General features: G+C 41.6%; 2 protein-coding genes across 4 annotated transcripts; one reads left to right on the plus strand and one right to left on the minus strand.

Moving 5' to 3' along the window:
• Positions 1-291: 291 nt before the first annotated feature.
• On the plus strand, positions 292-8,392 carry LOC308365774 (phospholipid scramblase 2-like). Of its 3 annotated transcripts, none has more exons than XM_080839366.1 (8): positions 292-334; positions 1,581-1,652; positions 3,225-3,553; positions 3,969-4,011; positions 4,151-4,371; positions 5,183-5,344; positions 6,365-6,526; positions 6,662-8,392. In XM_080839366.1, exons 2-8 carry the CDS (start codon positions 1,640-1,642, stop codon positions 6,719-6,721), a joined length of 990 nt encoding a protein of 329 aa, XP_080695492.1. In that variant the 5' UTR covers positions 292-334; positions 1,581-1,639; the 3' UTR covers positions 6,722-8,392. The 3 variants fall into 3 exon arrangements, with proteins under 3 accessions (XP_080695492.1, XP_080695490.1, XP_080695491.1); XM_080839364.1 differs by lacking the exon at positions 292-334 and adding an exon at positions 668-832; XM_080839365.1 differs by lacking the exon at positions 292-334 and adding an exon at positions 1,173-1,255.
• A 393-nt stretch (positions 8,393-8,785) lies between these two features.
• On the minus strand, positions 8,786-24,423 carry tnk1 (tyrosine kinase, non-receptor, 1; the record flags this gene model as incomplete). Its single annotated transcript, XM_080839794.1, has 13 exons — positions 8,786-9,127; positions 13,796-13,891; positions 13,976-14,448; positions 14,764-14,825; positions 15,095-15,310; positions 17,786-17,880; positions 18,070-18,216; positions 18,605-18,731; positions 22,796-23,073; positions 23,261-23,413; positions 23,522-23,704; positions 23,788-23,858; positions 24,261-24,423. 13 exons carry the CDS (start codon positions 24,421-24,423, stop codon positions 8,939-8,941), a joined length of 2,253 nt encoding a protein of 750 aa, XP_080695920.1. The 3' UTR covers positions 8,786-8,938.
• Positions 24,424-25,728: the final 1,305 nt, after the last annotated feature.

Raw genomic sequence — 25,728 nt, forward strand, 5'->3', positions numbered from 1 at the left:
TAGGCAATTTACACCTCCAGCAAAACTACTGTAGTGATTTCCCAACCACTTCCAAGCCTCCAGGCAGCTTATTTTGCGGCAACATTGCCCTCTAACGGCAAACAACCCATATAGCCTAAGATAGACATAGATAGGCATATTTTCTATGTCCAGCTCAACGCCCGCAAAAGCTTTTTACAGTCATTGGTTAGGTTATGTAGATTTAGCCTGCGTCCAGTTAAATTATCCCTGTCACGGAGCTGCAATGTAATTTCCTAGGACAATCCTTCGACACTGCATAGGCTTGTGTCATGTTCAGACAGTGATGTGCAGACAGTATTGCTGTTAAGCTATGGTAAGATTGGATATATTGCATGAAAAGCAAGCTACTTGCAGTTCACGCGCACAGCTCATCCTTCTGAAATGTTTATAAAATTAGATTAGCCTATATAACCTAGTGGTGATCGGGTCGGTTTCTGCGAATGGAAGAATAGGAAATAAAACGTAGCCTAATGGCATACCCTTAATGTGAATTGTGATTGAGCTCGTCCGTTAAACAATTGTAAGGCTAATTGATTAATTGAATGTCGCGACGGTCTTCATATTCTTCCTTTTATTGCGACTTTCCAAGACGGTGTACATGCGTCAGCAATAGGGGGAGGAGAAACTCTCAATCGGGGGGAAATAGACTAATTTAGGGCGGAGTAGGCTTCAGGCAGAAAACAAAAATAAGCTTTCAGTTTTGTACCGTCGTTAGACTGCTCAAATCGAAAGTCGAACATTTACAGAATACTTTCTTGGATTACCAAAACTAGCAAAACACCAGATTGTTAGATTTCAGATGTACCGATAGGTGAGTAGCCTATACTGTCCTCCAGTTTGTTACCGTCATGTTATCGCTGTTGTCTTGCAAACTTACATATTGTATAGCCAGCGGTAACTGTAAAACCGTTTTTTTCAATTTTTCTAACATTGTAGGCCAATATAGCCGGCAATAATTGTCCAGGCTACGTCGCTTTTCTGTTCGTATCCAGACTACACATCCAGTAGGGGAAGTAGGAATTGTGACAGAGCCGTCAACTGAAATTAACATGATTATTACGTAGGCTGTTGCGATCATAGACATATGTCTATTATGTCTATGGTTGCGATCATTATTGAAATGTTCTTGATGTCAGAGAAGTTGACCAAATGGAGGAAATGAACTTGTGCAGAAGAGGCGAATAACCATACATTAGGCCTACGTTACTGTACTCAAATATTTTTCTCGGTACAGGTGATTCAATGTTTTATCCGTTTTTACTTATGGTAAACTTGATTTTCAAATAATTTTCATAAGTTAATGAAACAAGTGGACCGTTAAATTGCCTACTAGTTGGTTATCTTAACTGACAAGCTTTTTGTCTACGGTAGGCGGTTCATTCTTCCACATCCAACTTTTCGTTTGCCCGATGCTCTGATTGTCCCATCTTTGAGGGGTATTGGATTTTTTCAGAAAATGTTTTATATAGACATATCGGGGTACAAATCCCACAGTACACGGAAAAGCCTGCCCTCATGACGTTTTATGACCCCATGATGTTTTGTATCGTTTATTATAGCAATATCTCGCGTGTAAGAGAGAGAAAGTCAACCCTTGATTGAAACGAACTGCATCATCATGTCTGCACCAGGTAGGTCATATGACTATTCAATGACCCTTTGCCTAATAATTGCAAAAGTCCCTGGAAGTATGTGTCAGTTCTTGTATTCCTATGATGCGTTGAGTACAGAGCAATGACGAATAAAGTTGTGTAGGCCTACATGATTTGGTGATGGCATGTGGAATTGTATGAAAAATATAACAGAGTTAGACAATTCAATCACAAATTAAACGTTATTGTAGTCTGTTGCAGTTACTGAGAAAATAAATGTGATTTATATTACAGTTACTAATCAAAATGTTGCTGATTACAGAGGCATTGCATCCAAGTAGATTTTTAGGTAAAAAGCTTATACGTTTATACGTAGAATATAACATTTATTCGGTTGCTTTCCATCTTTTCGCTGTCTAAAAGGGCTCCATTCATTTGGTCGCAGACATTTTGATCATTGTTTTTGATTGTTCTCATGTTTGAATTTGCACCATCTCTCGCCTGCCAAATATGGTAATTAAAATGAAGGTAATTAATGACATTACTTTGTTGGAGTAATTAAAATAGTTACATTACTTGTTACATTTTGAACAGGGTAACTAGTATCTGTACGTTTTTACATTTCAGAAGTAATTTTCCCAACCCCGTAGGTCTCTAGACTAAGAGTGAACTATTCTTAAAATTTTCCAAATCTCTTCAACGAGTTCGCGAGTCTTGCAGAGAAGGCATCAATGTCAGCATTTTATCTCTTATTGACTCATTGAACTCTGGGAAAGGAATGCAGGGAGGGCCACATTCATGTCTCTTCATTTAGACTTATTCTACAGAGAGAAATGACTCCGTGCCTGACACTACTACAAGCTCCCAACCTGTGGGCCCCAGTTAATTTGCATGAGACCTGTATGGAAGCATTGTTCTTTGCCTTAGGAGGTTCCAGGACTCCAGAATATTATTAGGAACAGCCCTAACTGGTTCCTACAGAATATGTAGTGACGATGAACAAATGGTGTTGGGTGACCCTCTGTGTCATACACAAAGAATAGCAGAGAAGTGAAACATGAATGAGTGACCGCTGTGGAGAAAGTTGCAGGGAAAAAGTACGGCCTGTTGAATGATCTCCAATAGTATAGTACTTTATTGCTATTTGGTTTTTGCCTCTAACTGCAGATCTATGTAGTTAATTATATTCAAAGGGAAATACAAATGACTATTTAGAAAGTAAGCAGTGTGTGTTGTGGCTAAATGAAACTTGTTTCTCTTCATAGTAGCATGTAATACCATGGTGGAATTCCCCTCAATGAGTCAGGGGCAACAACACACTGCCTACACAGCTTCAAGCTGGTATATTCACCTACATAGAACATTTATTGGGGTTCCTACAGCGTACTACACTAAGGGCCAGCACTGAAAGGTTTGGTAAAACTATGTGTACCGTTTCAGCCATAATGTTTATTGTGTTATACCATTGCTGCTATTTGACCTCCATCACTGCAACAAGTCCTTTGAGGATGCTTCAGCTTCAGCATAAACATGATTGGCTGTGTTCCTTGCATGTTATCAGGCATCTCACAAACAGTGGGTTTATTTTTTTGTTGGTTTTTTTTTTTACAGGGTACCCTTCACCTCATCAGGCTCCTTACCCTATGCCTCAACCTGATGGATATTCCATGCCCCCATACCCTATGTCCCAGCCAGGTTATGGTGACCCTAGCCAGGCACCTCCACCTGGGTTCCATATGAGTTACCAGCCCAGCCCAGACCAGCCAGTCATGTACCAGCCTGGTCCAGTCAGCCCTGGTCCTCCCATGCAACTGCATGAGTACGGAGGAGGACATCCAGGACCAGCAGCCCCTCAATACCAGCCCTCCGCACCGGCTGCAGCTGTGGCTCCAATGTCAGTACCAGTGGGGGTGCCACCAGGCCTGGAGTACCTCACACAGGTAGGTCCTCCATCACGTGATTACAGAGTAGTACAATTACCATGTCTGATTACATTTGTTGTGGCTAGTGACTTTTTACACATTTGTCTTTAAATAATTTGTGATTTTGGGAACCAGGCAAATTAAATGAAGACGTATGTGTTGGGATAATCATGAGGAGCGGTCTAAATCTGACTGGGAATGATTAAGCATGTTTAGTGCATGTTAAATGTTTGAACTAAGACACAGAGATCGGTGAAGTTGTACATAGTTAACCAGGAAACTGTGGGGTTTAGATTGAAAGCCAGTTTTGCCAGCATCACCTCTCACCACAATCCAGTACTGAAAGTTCGTCATTCTCAGATGTCCCATCTAAGACACTAGTCTTTCCTTTTCTCTCCATGTCAACATCAATGTTTTGGTCTCTCTGTTTCAGGTTGATCAAATTTTGATACATCAGAAAGTAGAGCTTCTGGAAGGTTAGTCAAAAAAGACATTTGTGTTGTTTCTTCAAGCTCAGTAATCATTGAGCCATTGCTTTGTCCAACCATTCACTTCCTGGTAATGATTTCTCCATAGTAATGTCTCTCTCTCTCTCCTCTTCCTGCATTCCTTAAGCGTTCATTGGCTTTGAGACCAACAACCAGTACGAGATTAAGAACAGCTTGGGACAGAAGATCTACAAGGCTAAGGAGAAGAACGACTGCTGTACACGCAACTGCTGTGGCTCTCTGCGTAGCTTCGACATGAAGATTAAGGACGTCAATGACCGTGAGGTCATCCGGTTGGTGCGGCCCTTCCGTTGTGTTTCCTGCTGGTGTCCCTGCTGCCTCCAAGAGGTAATAAGACCATTCAGGCAACTAGTCATGTTTGGGGACTATTACTGTAAAACACTGAAACTAACCCCTTTTTATAACCCTAAGATTCCAGTTCCAAACTGGCCACTAGACTAACCTGAAAGACCTGAAAATAGTGGCTCTTAAGCAACACATGCTTTAGTTTTACTGCCATGCTGGTGTGGCCAGTGAGCATTCAAGCTTTTCATTGTGAAACATGACTTGTGTGACTAACTGATCCAACTACAGTTTGCTGACATGTCTTCCTGCCTAAAGAGAGGGGAAAGTACTTTCCTATGAATGGGCTTTTATTTACTCAAGCCAATCCCTTTCTTTTCATCTCTTCTACCTCAATGGCTTTTAAATCACTGACAACACTATTCACCACTGGCTGGAGCAAGACCAAGGGTGTCATATGAACACTCTGGACCATGTTGGCGCTCACTGTCCACAGCACATCTCGGGTGTCATGTGAGAGTCCTAACCTTAGAAACAGACTATTCTTGGCTCGTCATGGCACGGACAGAGGCCCAGTCACAGGCAGCAATGTCAAGCACTGATTGCCTCATGGTCAGAAATGTATTGTAATCACCAAAGAATGCAGTATTAATGCACAGCAAAGTAGTCATTCTAAATGCAATTTAAGAATTCTCTCAAAGCATTTAAAATAATAATAATAATAATGACAAAAAACAGTGACAAACTGCTGGAGGTCTCTATCTCTATGAGCAGAAAAACATGCGTGTGTGTGTGTGTGTGTGTGTGTGTGTGTGTGTGTGTGTGTGTGTGTGTGTGTGTGTGTGTGTGTTTGTAGATGGAGGTACAAGCACCGCCTGGTACCACCATTGGCTATGTTAGCCAGGACTGGCATCCTTGCTATCCCAAATTCTCTATCCTTGGCCCAAACCGTGAGACTGTGATGAAATTAGAGGGCCCATGCCTTGCCTGCAACTGCTGTGGAGATGTGAACTTTGAGGTGAGAGCCAGGGTATTAGTGGGTTTATCCTGTGGATTTAGCAAGTTTAATTCAACTGTTTGATCCCATTTGAACTCTGAAACAGTGACGCTTTGATTTTATTCAATATCATTATGTGTGAAATCACCCACATTCTGATCTCAGAAATCCAAAAACTAAACGGCGTCATGTAAAGTAAATGTTTTCTTCTCTAGTACAATGTAAACATTTGCAAGATAGTCTTGAAAATAAACACCTTCCCATATTAGCCAAATTTAAGTATTAAAATAACATCAAGTGTTGGAACGCTTCATTATGATTTTTTTTTTTTTGTTTAATCGTTTTTTGTTTGTCTGGAATATTTCCTTTTTAAAATAAGGGCAAGTGTCATCATACATGCTTATGCACTCCAATGGGGAGGTCCACATGGAACCGCAGGGAATGACTTCAACATTGGAATTAGAAAGGCAAAAACAAAAAGGTTGATTATTGGACCAGGTACAGCGTACCAGCTTGTCCTTGATGTACAATTCTTCAAACTGGCTGTAGCCCAGATGGATACATCTTCTGAACATATAGACAAATAACATCATTTAAGTTTTTTTTACACCTTTTTATCATTTTAGCTCGACTCACATCATGAACTCATCGGGTAATAGGTTGACTGGATAAAAAAAAAAAAAAAAAGTTTCAAGTCTAAGCAATGGCCAGGAAAATGTTTTAAGGATTCATTTTTAAATTGTAGTGACATTATTATCAATATGATACCATGATCTGGTTGAAAGGCCATGACATTTGAAAGGGTGAATCTATGTGGTTGAATCTGTGGCAGCTGTGGTGTGGTGGCCCATATAGGGAAAGTGGAGGAATGTAGGACACAGAGGGGTTTGTTCTCGAAACCGGAAACTCGTGAAAGAGTTTAATCCAAAGCTACCTATTTTCTCAAGCCTAAAAGTGAACTGCATGAAAAAATAGGTCCAACCTCTCTCTATCGTTATATCTGTATGCCAATATAACACATGCTGTCATATGTGTTTGCAGCTGAAGGGGAAGGATGGGGGTAAGAGTATTGGCCGCATCAGTAAGCAGTGGAGTGGTCTGCTCAAAGAGGTGTTCACAGACACGGATAACTTTGGGATCCAGTTTCCTCTGGACATGGACGTCAAAATGAAGGCCGTGCTAATGGGAGCGTGCTTTCTCATCGTGAGTAATAAATGCTCAGCTGAAAATCCTTACTTCCTGCCAGTGATGTTCAGATATTCATACATTGCACTTGGTGCTTAAATGGATATATCGCTGTTTATGAAATCATTTATGTGCCGTTTCTTTTTCCTGTAGGATTTCATGTTCTTTGAGAAAGTTGGGGAAACCAATCAGCGCAACACTGTTTTCTCTTAAGAGGATGAGAAGAGTGGGAGAGAGAATCGGATCATATCGCCCTTCCTTGAAGATGTGGTCACGCTCTTTCTGTCTAAACGCCATCTGACCATTCCCAAAGAAATGGCTCACTCTACACACCTTCATTTCCCCTACTCTATGCTAGGGTATTTCACTGGCAGCATTTCCACCTTTTGTATCAATTTAATATTTACCACAGCTACTGCCTTTATAGTCATTTTTATTTACCAAATAACATGAAGGTTTCTTTGAAATACTAAAGATTTTTTTATACTATTTACCTGAAAGAACCATTTTATGTAATAACCATGCAAAGATGTCTATTGTCCGGGAGAAATGTCACATTTGGGAGGATTTGCGAAAGTTGGTGTGTTCATGTACTTATTTTTTACGTTTGTTGTATATAACTAGAAGTAGGTGTGTCATGTTGGGAGGTTGTGTAGGTTTGTATCTGCTAGGAATGCAGTCTGAGGGCGGAAAGAGAAATCTTGTGTGAGTCACTCTTTCCTGTGAGGTCACTGAAGGTTTGGGTGTTGTTCTAATGCGGAGTCAGAGTGTAAAGGAGGAAGAAGAAGAGAGTGTGTGTGTGTGGAGGCTGAGGCGGTGGGGGTCAAAGTGGGTAATAACACTGCTCTGGAGGCATGCCCTTATTCTCAATCAGGAAGGCTGCACATTATGACATGCTTTAACGTGTTGGGATCATAGGGTGTGGAAACGTCCACTGAGCCATACATGTGGAGCCAAAAAGAAATGGTATCCATCTGTTTTGTGTGCAGGGACTGTTAGCAACATGAAGCTAGGGAAATATTGCAGCGGCTGTTGAAGGTTGTATTTGATTTGAAAGGCCTCGCTTTCCAAATCAGCTTGTTGTCAAGGGTGAATAATGGTTCTTGTGTGTTCAGAAAACAAACCTTTCAAACGTGTGGAATAATGACATACACGGGAGCGGAGGGAGAGGCCAAGGAAAGATTCCGATCATGAGACCTACAGCTGCAGCCAACAGAGCAGGATGAACACTCTGTCTGTCCACCTTTAATGCCTTCAGAAACCACCCTCATCAGGGTACTTTAAGATAAGATACAGATGCTTGGGTCATCTCGTTAGACGAGATGGAGCTGTTGGTTTGGTTAAAGGATTGAAAAAAAGCCAAAAAAACTGATAATGATAAATGATACTTCTTGTCAAATCTGAATTATGAACTCAATGCCTTAAAGAATTAGTACATTTCCGTCCAGTGGTATTGTGATAATGTTTGTGCCAGTGTTCCACATATACACTATATGGACAAAAGTATTCGGACGCCTGGCCATCACACCAACAGGGACTATAATGACATTGTATTCAAATACATATACTTTAATATGGAGTTGGTCCCCCTTTTGCAGTTTTAACAGACTGTTGCCACAAAGTAAGCATTGTCCAAAATGTCTTGGTATGCTTAAGCTTTAAGGGGCCTAGCCCAAACCCTGAAAAACAGCCTCATTGTCCCTCCTCCACAAAACTGGTGTGGCCAAATACTTTTGTCATAAAGTGCATATTAAGTGGCCTTACTAACATGTTTCAGACTGTGCCATAAACCAAATAGCAACAGATCCTCATTTTCACTTTACCTTTTTCGTGATCATCGTCTGTTAATGCAAAGTTACTGTGGCAAACACACAGCGTTTTCTATTCACAATCAAATCATGCTGATGTCAGTGTAATTAACTTGTTTTTATCATGAGCTGTCAATATCACATAGTATAATAAACTGTTATCAGAAAAGACCGTTGGGCCGTTACTCTCTCCCTCCAGTAATTACTGTGTTATTTTAGCTCCACCCAGTGTGAGCTGGGCTGTTGTAGATGATGTTTTGAGCTGAGAGAGAACTTATGGGTGGGCCCCAAGTCTGGGCTGAAGAGAGAGGCAGCAACAGACTCAGTACTGCCCCTCTGGGAGTGATGTGAATTACACGTTCAAATGTAAGAAGTAACCCCACTAATATAAGGACAGAGACAGATATATGACATGTTTTAGTCAGATTAAACCCACTGGCATTTATTGATTGAATCCAGTACAAAAGGTTTGATCATTTTCTCAGGATAAAAATCTAGTTTTGGACTTCTAGAAATCTAGAAAAAAATCTCTTTGTTAAGAACTATAAAAGGCTAGTATAATTCATATTGTAATGAAAAAATTGTAATGTTTGTTCCTGGTCAGGTTTATTTTGGTATCTTTCTACACTCGTTCTGCTCCTCTTCTGTCCAGTGCTGGGTCCGCAGTCTCCCTATCTCTCCCTCTCCCCCTCTCTTCCTTGATCATCCTGATCATGTATCGACTGGCCTGTTGAAGGTCCCACTTGTGTCTGGAGAGAATTCTCTGGCAGTCCTCTTTGGAACACGAGCTCATGAAGTACAGATGTCCGATCTAAAGCAGAAAGAAAGACATAACACAAATGTGAGTATCACAAAACAGAACATCAATGGGAGGTGCAGGGGTTGTTGAAAGCTTCTGTATTTTCCACGTATTGCATATTAACGATGTAACTTCAAAACAAGTACAAGAATGACAAGAGCAGACGTCTTAATAAGGCATTGTTGTACTGGTGTCATGGCCTGCATCTGAAACAGAGCACAGGATAAAGCTTGCTGCCTAGTTATTGACAACCTTCTGGAGAACTGTGACATACTATGTATTCAAGAGACATTTTTAACGAAGCAAGACTTGAAAAAACTCTTTCAGTGATAACATTCATGGGGCTGGGAGTCTACAGCTGACCTTGACGTGGGAATATTTAGAAGTAGGATATCAGAGGGTGTGGCTATTCTATGGAATAAGACGCTTGACTCATTCATACATGTGGTGAGGCTTGATGCTGACTGGTGTGATGCAATAGTTTACTTCCAATGATAAGGAATTCAGTATTTTAAATATGTATACACCCTATGAATTCAGTATCTTAAATATGTATACAACCTATGAATTTATTATCTTGAATATTTATAAAACCTATTAATGTATTATCTTAAATACACTGTGTATACACCCTATGAATTCAGTATCTTAAATATGTATACACTAGTGCTGTCAGTTTAACACGTTATTAACGGCGTGAACGCAAACCCATTTTAACGCCGTTAATTTATTTATCGCGTGATTAACACGTTGTAAAAAAACAGATTAACGTTCTTTTTGCCCTCCCAAACTGTGTAGTAGGCTAACGTTACGTTTGCATGAATGGTGAGCGCGATACAGCGAAATGGATGATAAAAAGCTTCTGAATAGAAAGTTTACCATTAAAAGTTGTGTTGTGCAAAAGAAGCAAGCTTCACTGTTGTCTGAAAATGTCAACAGGCAGCTGGCTGAAAGCACAGAAGTAGTAGGCTTACCTTTTATTGGTAACCTAACTGTTACGGTTGATTGTTTTTGAAATAAGAGGCCTGACTTCTATGTTCACAGCAAACTTGAAAAAAAGAAAATATTAAGCCATGGTTTAACTGCTCTATAGGCCTTGTTTATCTGAAATGTGCACTTTATAATTTTATTTTGTACCGCCCTGTTTGGCAATGTTGTTTTTCAATAAAATAAAACATTGCATAAAGCAAGCCAATCCACCTTCCATGTTGATAAGAGCATTAAATAAAAAAAAAGATGGAAAAACATAATTGAAGAGACATTTAGAATGTGCGATTAATTAATTTGCGATTAATCGCGATTCATTTTGAGTTAACTATGACAAAAATGTGATTAATGGCGATTAAATATTTTAATCGTTTGACAGCACTAGTATACACCCTATGAATGCCATCAGAACGAGGATGAACATCTCAATCAAGTTATCTCTACCATGCACTGCAGATGGACCCTCTTGAACAGACAGTATTGCAAGGTTATGGTGACCGCATTAGAGGACTGATTTCACTGCTTTCAAAGTTAATTGAATAAGGCAGACAGTACTGAGAACAATGATTCAATGGGGATTATACCACATGAGGTGCATCAAGTCATAAATAACCCAGCTGATAACAAAGCGTTTGGTTTAGATCATATTTCTGGATTTATGATTCATGGCTTAATGCCCGACTCAAATGATGCCCCTGTAGCACTGGTCGCTAGCAGCCGCTTGTATAGTGTGGAACATGATATCAAATACAATGCCAGTCAGAGTGTCACCTTGATCTGAGGACCAATGTCTAAAATGTCCTGACTTTAAGTTGTCTATTCATAATCTCAATGTCTGTCATAAGGTCAAATATGTTGGACATTTTATGACCAAACAAATGACAGTCAATGAAGATATCTACAGTATAGCCAATGCTGAAGCTAGTATTCTCTTGTGCAAGTTATTGTGTGTTCAGATGGAATGAAGAAGTCTCTGTTCAGAGCATACTGTGCATTACTATATACTGCACAAATGTGAAGATGTCTCAGATCAGAACATACTGTACACAGAAAAAGCAAGCTTACAGAGACTTATGAAAGCAAGAAAGCACTGCAACGCATAGTGAACACAGCTGGTAAGATCATTGGTGCCCCACTCCCTTCCTTGCAACACATTTACACCACCCGCCTTACCCGGAAAGCTACCTCGATTGCGAGTGACACCAGCCACCAGCCACACAGTCTGTTCAGCCTCCTACCCTCTGGAAGAAGGTATAGGAGCCTCCGTTGCCACACCACCAGACTCAGGAAGCGGACAGGAAGTTACATTATCTCCCCTCACTCCCCCCAGCCATATCCTCAAGTCTGACAGAAAGCTGAACCCCCTAACCCCCCGCCTCCCCCCAAAAAATCACTCAGGACTCTTGTTGAGCACTTGTTGACGTTTAAGATTGTATTACTTATTTATGAATATTTATGTTTATTAGTTTTAGGAAATGTCTCGTCTTATCTGTTGTGCCTGTGCACCTATATATGTTTCACCGTGGGAGAGTGGGAAACGTCCTATCGATTCCTTTGTATGTCTTGACATATTAAGTTATCTATCTATAAATCCAGGAATCTCTGTGTGTCTGTCAGTCTAGGGCGTATCTCCCTGACGGTAGTTACGTTAGTTATGAGATTTCGCATGTAGCTTACGCATGTCATGAACCTGTGCATCCTTTTTGAAATCATAGTTCGCGAGATATTTGTATTTTACCGTTTCCCGTAGGCACTAATGGGTTATCGTTTCCCATAGCACCGAAATGACGTCACAAATTACGTCACAAACAATATTAGCGGTATTAAAACTATCCTGCCTTCACTCAAAGTTCAGAATAGCGTTGGATACCATAAGGAGGTCCGCATTCAAATTCTTCTTGGTGAACAGATCCAGACTTTTGCTCAGGTAATCTTAAGACAGTGATTGATTTTATCTATTCGTTTATATAAGCTTCTTTATATTAAGTTTCAAAGTAATGTCTTGAGTTGTACAGTCATCTAACAGACAGGGAATAGTAATCCATCAAAATATTCATATTGTTTATTAGTATAGCGTATTTTTACAGTACATTTCTGCACTTATTTGACTTACAACGGGGCGGACCCGCGCGACGTGAATGATGTTATAGTCATAGAACAGTCGTGTGGTTAGCCTAGAGCCTAGACCACTGACCATGCGTTCATTCATCTACTGACGCAATGAGAGAGGTTTCCGATGTATTAGTGTCCGATGTATATGTTGTAATTCGTGTGTATTTTGTTTTCTCATTATTGCAATATTATAAACCTCAGTCTGCATTTGCCCTGGCTGGGAGAGGCTGTCATTCCGAAGATACTGTGTGTGTTCGCCTTTGCTCTGTGTTCATTAAACCTGTCAGAGTGTATGAATAAACGGCTGGGTGCCAATCAAATCACAACGCAAGAGTGGAGTACTACACCGCTATTAATGGTAGCTTATATTGATAAGCCTCGGAGGCTTTCAGATTGTCCATTGCTTTCCCATCTGTTGCTATGGAGTCCACGAAAATACGCGCAAATCTCGCTGTAAATTATGTTGGGCCACGTCGTCATGTTATCCTCCAACTGTGTTACCATTGTAAGGACATTATTAGCTTAAGATCTGTCTGAGAGTGGGCTGTCAAAGCTAGCATCATCGAAGTCATACAGTAGCCTACAGTACATACATTCAATAAAATGAACCTACATTTGAGTCCAACTGCATGACCATTCTTACCTACACTTACTCTTACAATAAAGAAGTGATCCTATTTCAACCATAACTTCATTTTAAATAATTTCTTTCTTTATGACATTTAGTTTATAGTTTAGACAGCAACTTTGAAATCTATATTCAACTGCATCCACTACATAATCTCAAACTTTATTTGTTGGTATATCTCCAAAAAGGCTATACAACATTAAAACATTTATTATTGAAAAGGACACATGCATCACAATAATACTTCAGTGTAACCTGTACCTATGTGGAGATATAAAAAAAATATTAAAAAAAAAAAAGCTATTACACTACCCAACAGCTACACCTACGTCTGCTAACACTACAGAATGCATAATTCCTACGGGCACTGCACTAGTTGGCAATAAAGCTACTTTGACTTTGACTTCCAGTAGCGTATTAATGATGCCATGAGAATATTACATGAGACCTGCAAGTCAGCTGTAGTGCAAGTCAGCTGTAGTGCAAGTCAGCTGTTTGTGGCTGCAAGAGTAAAACCTTTCCATACTGTGTGAAGAAATCTTACATATTGGTGTGAGCACTTACTGGCTTAATGAATCTGAAAATGAAATCATCTTGGTCTTATCCAACATAACGTTCAGTTCCATATGCTACTAATCCCAGTTATGGTTATTTTGATAGATTTTTGTTATTGTGCTTTTGCATGTAATTTATATGTGTGTATGTATTTGTACTTATATGTAATTTGTTATATGTGATGTCTTATCTGGACCTTGAGGCTGTAATAAAGGTTTATTTGATTGACTGATTGATTAAGCAGGCACTTATTCTTAGTCATCAAACTGTTATCTAAAGTCTTATTGCAAATGGGTATCAAACCAAACAGACCCGTGTGAAGTGCCACGTGCAGAGACCCATGTTCTATGATACCGTAACATTCCACAGAAATCTGATTCTATTCGGAGGAACATTACCTTGAGCTGCTGCTCTGCCTTGACTGGGTTCCAGTCGTTTCTGATGAGTGAAGTGCGTGCTTCCTCACTGGTTGCTCCGTGGACTGCCTCAAGTACCTGATCAACAACACACAAGCTTGTCACATTTACTTAAGAAGGTGTGTATGGTAAACATGATTGCAGAAACAATGGAAACAATACCTGTTTGATTAATCCTTCCTTATCCAGCTGCATGTGTGGTGGGTATTTCTCCCGTCCTCTCTCTCTCTCCCTGTCTTTGTCCCCACTGTCGTCCAGCAGGGGCGTGGATCGAGCCAAGTGGCCCATTCTGGTCAGGTTGCTGGATGCAGCGCCATGCTGTGACTGTGGCTGTGACTGTTGCTGTGGCTGTGGCTGCAGAAACTGTGGATACTGAGGAGGAGGCCACGGTACTGGGCCTTGAGTCACCCGGCGGTCACGGCCACCAAGCTGGGCCTTTAACTGTTTGAAGTTAGGGGGAGGTGGGCGTGGTGGGGGGATGCTGGCTTCACTGAAACGACGAGTGTCCGGAACATTTTGACTTCCAGGGAGGCCCGTGGGCATGGGCCTGCGGGCGACTGGTCTGCCCCCAGAGTTACTCACTCGCTCTGTGCTTGTCGCGCCACCCAGGACAGACTCTAAACTCTTGGAAAATCCTGCAAGACAATTGAAACTGTGAATTCATAATTGTTCAATGATCTGAGGTATATTGGGCTGTATTAAAGATGCAGTGTGAAGGATTTAGTGGCATCTAGTGGTGAGGTTGCTGAATTGCAACAAACTGAATACCAGGCCTGTCTGTTTTAAGCTATTGTAACATTGCAAACAACGTGGAAGAGGACCCACCAAACTAGCAAGTGACAATAATACACATATATATAATGAATGGAAAATAATAAATTAATTGAATCATAATGAATGTCAAACGTATTCATTAAAGAGTATTTGTAGATAATATTCATTTTTCTGACCTGACATTTTCTGTAGGTTGGAGCCCTCCTTATCCCTGGCCAATGCAACCTTCCAGGGGGTGCTAATGGAAATAGGATTTTGGAAAGATTGGTCAGACCAACAAAGGATCAATGCATTTATAGTGCATGGGCAATCTCACACTATCCACTAGAAAATGTAATTGTGAGGTTTACCAACGTGGAAAGCAAACAGAGTATGAATTCTAAAACTGAATAAAAGTGTCTAAGATCTCCAGATGCATTTCCCATGTGAATTGCATTAGGTTACCATACATACTCTATTTAGCAAACTGGCACTTTAAACTTATCCAAGCATTCAAATGTCACTGACTTGTCCATGTTCTCTGGTGTCCCCCAGCTGCGATCAGGATGAATGTCCCCATGCCCCCTGTGCTGGAGGCTGCCCCTCAGTGGGGCAGAGATCTGTACTGGTCCAGAGGAGTTGGACACTGGAGGCGGCGGGACTGCCGGGGCTGTCATGGATGCAGGAAACCAGCCAACACTCAGGGTCCTCTGGTTCTGCCCTTTCCACTCAAACAGCTCCGGCCTGCCAGAGAAAGGGAGGGGAGAGAATCATGGCATATGAATTCATGACATATCAGCAGCACCTGTCTAGAAGAACCAGCATTGAAATGCACCCCATGATCAGATGCGATAAGCAGGTCATTAAGAATTTTCACTGAGGCCGTTTCAGTGCTATGATGGGCTCTAAACCCAGACTGGAGGCCTTGGATATTGGTTTTATGCAGAAAGAAGGTAAAAGTATTTTTTGGCAAGAAAAGGGAGTTATAGGCTTAGGCATGCTGAAAGAGCTACAGGGTCATGAAGGGGCAGGATTTGTTCTCTTATTGCTCAGTTTTGTTATTGAAAAAGGTCATACTGACATACAAGGCTATCCTTCTAGGCCATTATATGTGAAATACCTCAGGTTTGGTGGAGTACCATTTTCCTTCTAGTTTTGTGTGCACGGGTCTGGTCAGTGTATCATGGGACGAGTCTTTTCTGTTTTTCTTATTCTATTTTTCAGAGGTGCAACAGTGTCAAGGGTTGAGCAAAGCACACTTGTAGCACCATCTGTTAGATTCTGTTTGTAGGTTGATATGAGGTGAGGATGTATTTGTGCCACCTCTAGAGCTGAGACTACTAGTTTTGACTGTTATAGTAGTCTGTTATATTCTATAGACAAACAACGACTGTAGAAGTGGGCTGACTCCAATGTTGCGCAGAGTTCTAATTGCATGTTGAATTAGGTGATGATCTGAAAGGGCAGTATTTTTATATAGAACTTTAGGGTGGTCAATTCCTAAGTCATACGTATGTTAATACAAGGTAAAATATGTGGTTGCAGCTAAGAGTTGGCGTGTTTACATGTTGGGAAAACCCAATAGAGTCTATTAGTGATCGGAATGTGATAATCCCATTGTCCATGTGGATATTTAAATCTCTTACTTTAAGGTGAACTAAGATAAAAATGTAGTGTAGGGGAAAGGGGGTCGGGATAGTGTCACAACAAGAGTGACTGGATGGGTGGTTTTACAGTTTGAGTGTATAAGATTAAGTACGAGAACTTCAAATGCTTTGAATTTAATTTCAGGGGAATACTTAGGTTGGCATGGAAAGGCGTAGACGTATTTGTGGCAAGGTAATCGTCTGGTTTTAGCAATGTTTCTGTTAAAAGTAATTTGGTTTTCTGAAGTCTTTTATTTCATTTTTTTATTTTTTGATGTTAAGGACCTTATATTAATAAGACCAGACTTTAGGTTTGTATTGGTTGGATTTATTCATCAGATTTTTTACCTCTATCCATGTGATTTATAATAGTTTGCTTAGATGTTCTGGGTATAGATACTGTTTGTATTTGACTTAGAATGGGCAACTGCTTTTTTGGAGCAGCAGACGTTAGTATAGGCTGGTAGCTCTGGCTCGTGGTATTCATTCTTGATTTTCAATCTACTCCGACTAGGAAATGTGTTTAATTTCTAGAGAGGATTTCTGGGAAGGCACAACATGGTACTTGAGAGGGTTTGCTTTGGTACAACTTAACAGGGGTGCATAAAATATCAGAAACAGCCCTGCAACTGCAAAAATATATATATATATATAAAAATATATACTGCGTCCCAAAGTCAAAGCCCTCTGACAGGGACACATATGCACTTGCAATCAAGTCATTGAAAAAACTGCGTTGCCCTTAGGTGGTCAGGGAGGCTGTTCCATAAGTATGGCGCTGCCGAGCAAAAGGCCCGGTCGCCCATGTTTGAAGAGAGTGCCTGTTATAGTATGTGTCATTTCACAAGGCTTATTGGGATCAAAAGGTCAAACTCAAATGCCTTCTGTGGCCTGCACAATTACCAGACCTAATCATAATTAAACCTTTCTGGTAGGATCTGGAGCACAGAGTTTGAACTACATCTCCCTTCCTTCATCCCTAAAAGAAGTGGAGATTGTCCTCCTCTAAGTGTGGTTAAATATCCCACTGTACCATTCAAGTATTTGTATAACTGCACTCCTTGAAAGACTGAACATGTTTTGAAGGCAATGGGTGGGTCTACTCATTATTAGTTACTAGATCTTCAGTTTCTGAAGGTATTTCTGCAAGATATCTTTGTCCAATCCCTGTGTTTAAATCAAGAAAAACTTGTTGAATTAAGAACAAGTCTACATTGCCAATCTTCATTAAGGCCTGAGTGCCTAAATGTGCCAGTTAAAGGTTGTCCTTGTGTTTCTGGCCTCATACATCTCCTAAAAGTACCCCATGACAAAAGCATAGACAGTTTATCTTGTCCTGCCTTAGTATTGTGACAGCAGCATCAAAGGCCGTCTCCAAGACCCCTCGTCACCTAGCACCATACAACTGCAAGAATGCAGGGATTAGAGCCATGCCAAATTATAGTTGGTATGTGGTAGGATCAGGTAGCCTCTTTAAACAAGTAAGTGGGGTGTGTATGTAGGTTAACAATGAAACCTCTCTCTGTCATTTCCCCTTGTTTTTCCTTTCCCCAGTTCACCATGGTTTACTCACCCGTGGTCTATAACAGTCACCGGGTCATTGGTCTGTAAGCTGAGTTTTCTGTGCTCGGTGAAGTCCATGACGGCACGAACCTCCCTAGGCTTCGCCTGTGTTGAAAAAAATAAAACACAAAAAGAAACCTTTATTAATACTCTCTATTATATAGTAGGTATTTTCTCAAATTTGTATCTTTTGAACAGCCATTATTTTTGCCATTATGTGGCACTGTGAAGACATGTAAGCAGAGTCACAAGTACAAAGTCATGTCAATCAGTTCTTCTACTAATCTATCTGACCTCTGCCACCAGCACTGTGAGCTCCACAAAAGTGGGTCTGTCGTTTGGGTTGCCGGCCCAGCATCTCCGCATCACAGCAAAGAGTTCCTGAGGGCAGTCTGTGGGGCGCTCCAGACGATCTCCCTCTCTCTCCACACGGAACAGGATCTGAACACGGACAAGGAGAGGGTCTCTGTTCTGTGCATATTTATTCACGGAGAGTGCCTCAATGCACGTCAGTTTAGCAGGCACAGCATAGAGGGGGTGTACTCACAGCATTATGACAGTAATGATCATCAGTATGATTTCAAAGTGTTCAAATTACTAAAACAAAGACATTAAATTACACGTCATACGTCACAAACTCTACACACAATACAACACATACGTAACATGTAAGCCCGTTCAAATAACTTTAGGTCTTGGTAAAGAGTACAGCATACAGACATGCCCCCTTCACACACACACACACACACACACACACACCCACACACACACACACACACACACACACACACACACACACACACACACACACACACACACACACACACACCTGTCTGCCTGACAGACCAAGCCAGGGCTCCTCACAGTATGTGAACATCTCCCAGAGAGTGATTCCAAACATCCATACATCTGAGGCATGGGAAAAGGAGCCCACTCGCAGACTCTCTGGAGCACACCTAGAGCACACATAGAGGAGATAGAGGAGAGAGAGGGGAGAGAGAGGAGAGAGAGAGAGAGAGAGAGAGAGGGAGAGAGAGATGTAGGGAGAGACAGAAAGATTTCAACCATCACTTTTAAATACTATAACTGTAAAAAAAGGCTCTGGACTTATTTACCATTTAATATGTTATTTCTCCTTTTCATGCTGAAGGACTCTTAATTTGTTATTAGCAGCACCAACGTCATGCCAGAGAGAGAGAACGCACATTGTTTTACTTTACTCTGGCGCGCTTCTGAAGCAGCAATTCCGTGCCTTTCATGTTGTTGAGACCAAGAAACCACTTTAGTTCAATGTGTGCGTCTGTGAAAGATAACCACATCCACACACAGCTTAACCACACACTATAATAACACACTGGTTGCTTGCAACATACTGAATACCTCTGTTAGAGAATTCCTGTAAACTGATTCTTCTTCAATACAAAGAGGTTGCATCAGATCTTGTCTCATCATTGCCTAATCTCCGACTTAAACATCTCCTGCCCTGAACATCCTGGCCTTGATGTAGTGTTCTGGCCGACATTCAAGATTGTGTGTGGTGATAAAATACGAACAGCCCTATCTACTAACCCTCTCCCACAATAACAGAGAGATGGTTTGATGACAACCCTCCTCAGCCCCCCCTAGATGATACCCGTAGACCGGCTCCAACGCAACACCAACATCACACCGACATCCAGCATCACCCACGCCGCCCTGCTTCCCATCCCGGGCCCTCAAAACATGAGGCGACTCCCCTTGACGACTTCTCCCGCTTGACGTGACAACCTTCACCCTGGTCATTGGCAGCTCCATGGTCAGAGATGTCTAGATCCCCCCTTCACCTAGCGGTCCCTGCAAGGTTCACTGTTTCCCTGGAGCCAGGGTCTGTGACATTCACCGTATACTCCCAAGCATCCTCTCCGACTGCACCAAGATCAGCACACTAATTGTACATGTGGGCACCAACGACATCAGAGTGAGACAGTCAGAAGACCTTACGGCAGATGTCACAGCTCTCCTCACTACCCTCATGGACCCAGGAAGACGGATCGTCATCTCTGGGCCTCTCCCTACCTACCGGAGAGGCGCTGAGAGATGGTCCAGACTATTCGACCTCCACACCTGGCTGTGAGCGACCTGTGCCTCATTAGACATTAAGTTTGTTAACAACTTTGACCTGTTCTGGGAGAGGCCCGGCCTGCTGAAGCATGATGGCCTCCACCCGAACAGGAGCGGAGCCAGTCTGCTCTCGGACAACATAAAGACCACCCTAAGGCATTGACATCCTGTAGAAAACATCAAAGACTTATGCCCCCCAGGTATCAACTCTAATAACACGGTTTATGTAAATTAATCTGAATCTGTCAATGTTTCCTACAGAGCAATATATGACACCACTACCTCAGAACAGGCTGCTTCATATAATATCATGCCATGCGCCTATAATCCTATTCCAATTTGAATCTCTACCCAACGCATAGTTAAAAGCAAAGGCCATAGATACAATAGTAACAATAGAAGCCCAGCGAATATTCTATCTTTACCTCGACATATTCCTCCTTCGTGTCAGCCACTCTATCCAGAAAATATTTCAATGACAATGCTAAATATTAGGTCCCTATCAGGCAAAACATTTCTCATTAACGATCTTATATGTGAACATAAATTTGACTGTACGTTTTTAACTGAAACCTGGCTAAACATAAATGGGTCTGACGCTCTTATTGAAGTGCCCCTCCCAATTATAGCTTTTTTCAGTCGTTTAGAACTGGTAAAAAAAGGGGGCGGGACAGACACCATAAAGGATGCCCTGTTCTGCAGGAGCATCTCCTTCGATGATTTTGCCTCGTTTGAATATCATGCCATAGTTCTAAAGTACCAGCCTCCTGTTCTGACAGTAACTGTAACTTTTCATGACGACTTTTCCCAGACTTTTCAGGACGACTCTCCATTATCCACACAAACTACGATAAGATTATTATCACTGGTGATTTATACATACATGTGGATAACAGGAACGACTCAAAGGCCAGGGATTTTATAAATCTTTTGAATTCCATTGACTTTACACAACACATTACTGAACCCACTCACAACCTTGGCCACGCCCTTGATCTAGTGATTACAATCTATCTAACTGTCCGGGAATACCATGTCGCCCTCGGAGACCACAGCTCAAAAAACATTTGTATGACCTGTGGGGTCCCTCAAGGATCCATTTTAGGGCCCTTACTTTTTAGTCTATACATGTTACCCCTTATTTGTTTCATTAGGAGGCACAACATAAACTATCCCAATAACTACAGCTCTATTGATTGTTTGGTAAATTGCATTTCTGATATTAATGCATGGATGGATGTCACAAAACTTTCTCCAGCTCAACCAAGATAAAACAGAGGTATTAGTCATTGGTGAAAAACTCAAAAGAGACAAACAATCTGCACATTTAAAAACACTAGCACTTAACACCAAGCCAGAAACCTATGTGTCATATTTGAGTCAGATCTCAATGTTGAGATCAAAATATAATTAAAACATTTTTTTATCACTTAAGAAACATTGCTAAGGTGCGACCGTTTCTCTCTCAGGCTGACGCACGTATTTATCACAAGCAGGCTAGACTACAGTAACTTGCTTTTGTCTGGTCTACCAAAAAAAGCCTTTATTCAACTACAAACAATACAAAATGCAGCAGCGCGAGTCCTCACTTAAACAAGGCGGAGAGCACACATCACACCAGTATTCAATTAAGTGAACTGGTTACCTGTTAGTTTCAGAATAGATTTAAAGATTCTCTTACTAGTCTTTAAATCACTCCATATTCATGCACCTGAATATATAACAGACATGCTCTCAAGGTACACACCCAGTAGATCCCTGAGGTCCTCTGGCCAGGGGCATAACTATAGGGGGTGCAGCAGGTGCGGCTGCACCTTAGCCCGTGGGTCTTGGGGGCCCGTAGCCCGGGGTGGCGGCGGTGGTTAGTGACATACCTTGACAATTTTGCCCAAGAAAAATATCTGTGCAGGGGGAGGGGGCGTGGTGGCGGCAGCGGTTATAAACATGGGGTACGGGACTGTAAAATGTTTGGGGAACCACTGCCTCACTGACTAGGGCCTGTCATAATAGCCTGCACCTGGGCCCGTGGTAACTATGTTACACCACTGCCTCTGGCACTGAACTCCTAACAGTTCCATGGGAAAGCAGCTTTTAGTTTCTATGGCCCCAGCCTTTGGAATGGCTGAAACGGTGGAAACCTTTAAACATGCACTTAAGACATACCTCTTTGATCTCGCTTATCACTCACTGTAAAATGTATTTGTTTACTTATCTGTGTCTCTTAACAAGTGTTTGTAACCCCCCCCCCCCCCCAGTGTTGTTAGTACGTCATTTCCTGTTTATTTATCTCTGGCAAAATCTGTGTCTCTTCATAGGTGTTTGTAATCTCTTTCTCCTACTATGAGGCACATTGTGTTACCTCCTGGTATGAAATGCGTTGTAAAGTTTGATTTGATTTGATTTGAAGAATCAAATTTCTTGAAAATGAGCCTATTTACAAACAAACAACCAATCAAATAATAGCCTCCTTGGCAGAGGCAGTACGGTTTCAGAAGAAGCATTTACCACCGGATGTCTGTATATATACTATGTCCATCGACCAAATGCTGGCTGTGTACAACCCCTGTTGTTTCCCTTCCCCTTCTGCCACACAACCCTCCCCCTTCCCCCCTTCCTATCTCCACCCGGCCGACCTCAAGCAGATGGGTCCCCCCTTATGTGCCGTGGTTCTGCTTAAGGTTTCTTCCTGCCTAACAGGGAGTTTTTCCTTGCCCTTGTTGCCATTGTGCATGCACTAAGGGGGTTTAGGCTCTAGGCTCTGTAAAGCACCTAGTGGCAATTGTTTTGTTATGGCGCTATATAAATACATTTGAGTTGAATTGAATTGAATGTATGGTTTGACAAATACAGCCCTGGATTCCCACTGACAACCAAATCCTCCCTGTGTCTCTCCCTTTCCCTCAATCTCTTCTTCTCTTACCAGGCAAAAGGGATGCGTTTATGTGCAGTCATGACATAGTGGTCCTTGTCCTGCCCCAGGCCTCTCATCAGACCAAAGTCTCCAATTTTCACCATCTCTCTGGAGGATAGAAGAACATTCCGGGCCGCCAGGTCTCTGTGGATGAAGCGCCTGCTTTCCAGATACTCCATGCCAGCTGCGATCTGGACGCTGAAGAGCCAGAGGCGGGCGAGTGGGTACTCACACTGGCGTGAGCGCAGCATATCATACAGGGAGCCCAACAGGGCTAACTCTGTAACCTTGGAGAGAAGGGGCCAACATTAATGAAAATCCTAATAGAATAATTTCTGTCACAGAGAAGCAGAAGATTAAGACATGACACCATGGTAAAGGTAGCAGTGTGCGGAAGTGGCCGTCACATTTTTTAAATGAATTCAATAGAAAAGCCCACTGGACTCTACAATATGCTAGAGGAAAACTCTTTACCATTTTAAGGGGTATCGTGAGAACTACCCCATAAAGACGAATGATGTTGGGGTGATCAAGGGACTGCATGACCGTAACCTCCTGTAAGAAGTCCGTCATTGTGTCTGTTTGCCTCGACAGACTGCTCCTTAACGACTTAACTGCCACTGGGAGCTGTAACACATGACAACATTAAACCGATGAACTTTATACAAAAAATATGCAATACACAGTCACACTTTCTATTCTTCTTAAATGAAAAATCAGTGTAAAGACACTTACAACTCTTCCTGTTGGGGTGTGCCACTCGCCCCTCTTCACCACCCCAAAGGAGCCCGAGCCCAGCTTCTCCCCCAGCAGCAGCTCACTGTCCTGGATCAGACAGGTGAGAGCTCGGCCCATCTCCGGCCCCGACCCGCTGCCACTCCACTGATCACTCCCCTCTGGGCCTCGACCACCTAACACCTGGAAGGCCAACAGGGTCAAGTGAAGTAAGGTGTCTAGTACAAAAGCATTGGGGAGAGAAGAAGATAGGAAGAGTACAGCACCTTGTTCATCCATGAGCGTGGTCGCACATTGGTCTTATAACGCTTAACAGCATCCCAAAGTCTTCGCTGTCCTACGAAAAACAAAACCCATGGCAAACACTCACAGTTAATTGAAGCACTACATTTTGATGACCTAGCAACATATATAGCATACTAATAATTCATTAATAAGTGATAAAAATCAAGCACAGACAGAAATATTTAAAGTGAGATCATAGACTAATATTCAAATAGGATGACATTAACATGATTTCTTTTACATCCAAGACCTTTAGTAGTTATTTCCTGTTGAGGGGTTATCTGTAAAGTTAATACACATCTATGTACAAGTCTATTAGTCCTTTAAATCTAAGCAGGAGGAAACCACTCATCTGGTTGGTGTTCTGCCTCATAGTGAGTGCTGTCACGGTGCCTGCCAAAAATGTGGACTATTTTCTTGTTAGTGACGGCAAGCATACCGAGAAAATACTGACCTGGCCTACTGATGCCAATGGCTTCAAGATCAGATTCCTTCACATAATTCAGGTGCTCAATCCGAGTGACATTCAGTCCATCCCGGAGCCTTAGGTAGAACTGCTCCAACTGGACCTCGGCGAGGAGCTGGTGCAACCATTGAGTGTCCTTGTCCATAATCATGACACGATCCTACACACTTAGAGAACAGAGCAGAAACCCTGAGATTAGTAAGTGCTTAAGATGAATATACAACTAAACAGCTAAAGCATAATGATATTAAACTTGAAACAGCACTTAAGAATATAATGCTCAGGTTGTTATGTTTAAGTGTAAATGTTGCTGTTGCAACAATATATTAACTTGATACCAGGTGACTACAAATCAAATATGATATATTTGCCCAAATAAACCTTGGGTCTGTTCTAAAGGTAATGGGTCTGTACTAAAGGGTTATGGGTCTGTTCTAAAGGTTATGGGTCTGTTCTAAAGGTTATGGGTCTGTACTAAAGGTTATGGGTCTGTACTAAAGGGTTATGGGTCTGTACTAAAGGTTATGGGTCTGTACTAAAGGTTATGGGTCTGTACTAAAGGTAATGGGTCTGTACTAAAGGTTATGGGTCTGTTCTAAAGGGTTATGGGTCCGTTCTAAAGGTTATGGGTCTGTACTAAAGGGTTATGGGCCTGTACCAGAGGTTATGGGCCTGTACTAAAATTTCACAAAATGATTCATATTTAAAATGACTAGTACCACCCTAAGCGCCTAACTACAACAAAAGTGGTGTACGTGTGTCTGTTTAGGGGGTACTCGTTACTGGTACAGCAAATTACATCACCACAATATCATGCCTTTGGCACTACCTGTACAAAACATTCTAAATGGTTGAATTATTTTAAGTAATCAAAAGAATATCACATTGCCAATTGTGAAAAAGAATCTGAAACAATTCTGTGTTCTCACATGCTGATGGACTTTTATCCATATCCAACTGCAATAAAGCCTTCATTTGCTAAGTTTTATTAGGACACAAGGCAAGAGTCCAACATTCCTGTGTGCGTTGTTAAGAGACCAGGCTGCATTGCTCTCACATATGGCCCTACAAATAATTAATCAAACCAGCTTTGGTCGAGCTGCAGCAAAGACATCTTATGTCTAACATCTTGCTAGTTCAGACAAGTATGAAAGCACAACATCAAATTTCAACTCGAAACTGTACACCCATTGCATAAGTCCACGCCCAAAATGTTATGCCGGTCATGACGGAAACAGGTCAGTCGGTCATATGGCACACCTAGATAGATACTGCTTAGATCTCAAACAGACTTTTCTGTCTTAATTCATACTTAATACGATCTTAGTTTGTTTATGTACCAAAAAGGGCCTTTACATTCTGAATTTTGCAACAAGGACTACTCACTCAAGGCTTAGCATGTTTTTGATTGATAAGAAAATAATAATTTAATATCTGTTTACACGAAGGGGCTAAT

The sequence above is a fragment of the Sprattus sprattus genome (genome assembly GCF_963457725.1).
Source record: "Sprattus sprattus genome assembly, chromosome: 5".
Classification (NCBI taxonomy): Eukaryota; Metazoa; Chordata; class Actinopteri; order Clupeiformes; family Clupeidae; genus Sprattus; species Sprattus sprattus.

Bases quoted from the DNA above. Each gene is read 5' to 3' on its own strand.
- LOC308365774 (XM_080839366.1), top strand. The intron at 4,012-4,150 runs GTTAGTCAAAAA...GCATTCCTTAAG, and splicing joins GAAAGTAGAGCTTCTGGAAG to CGTTCATTGGCTTTGAGACC. The intron at 4,372-5,182 runs GTAATAAGACCA...GTGTGTTTGTAG, and splicing joins GTCCCTGCTGCCTCCAAGAG to ATGGAGGTACAAGCACCGCC.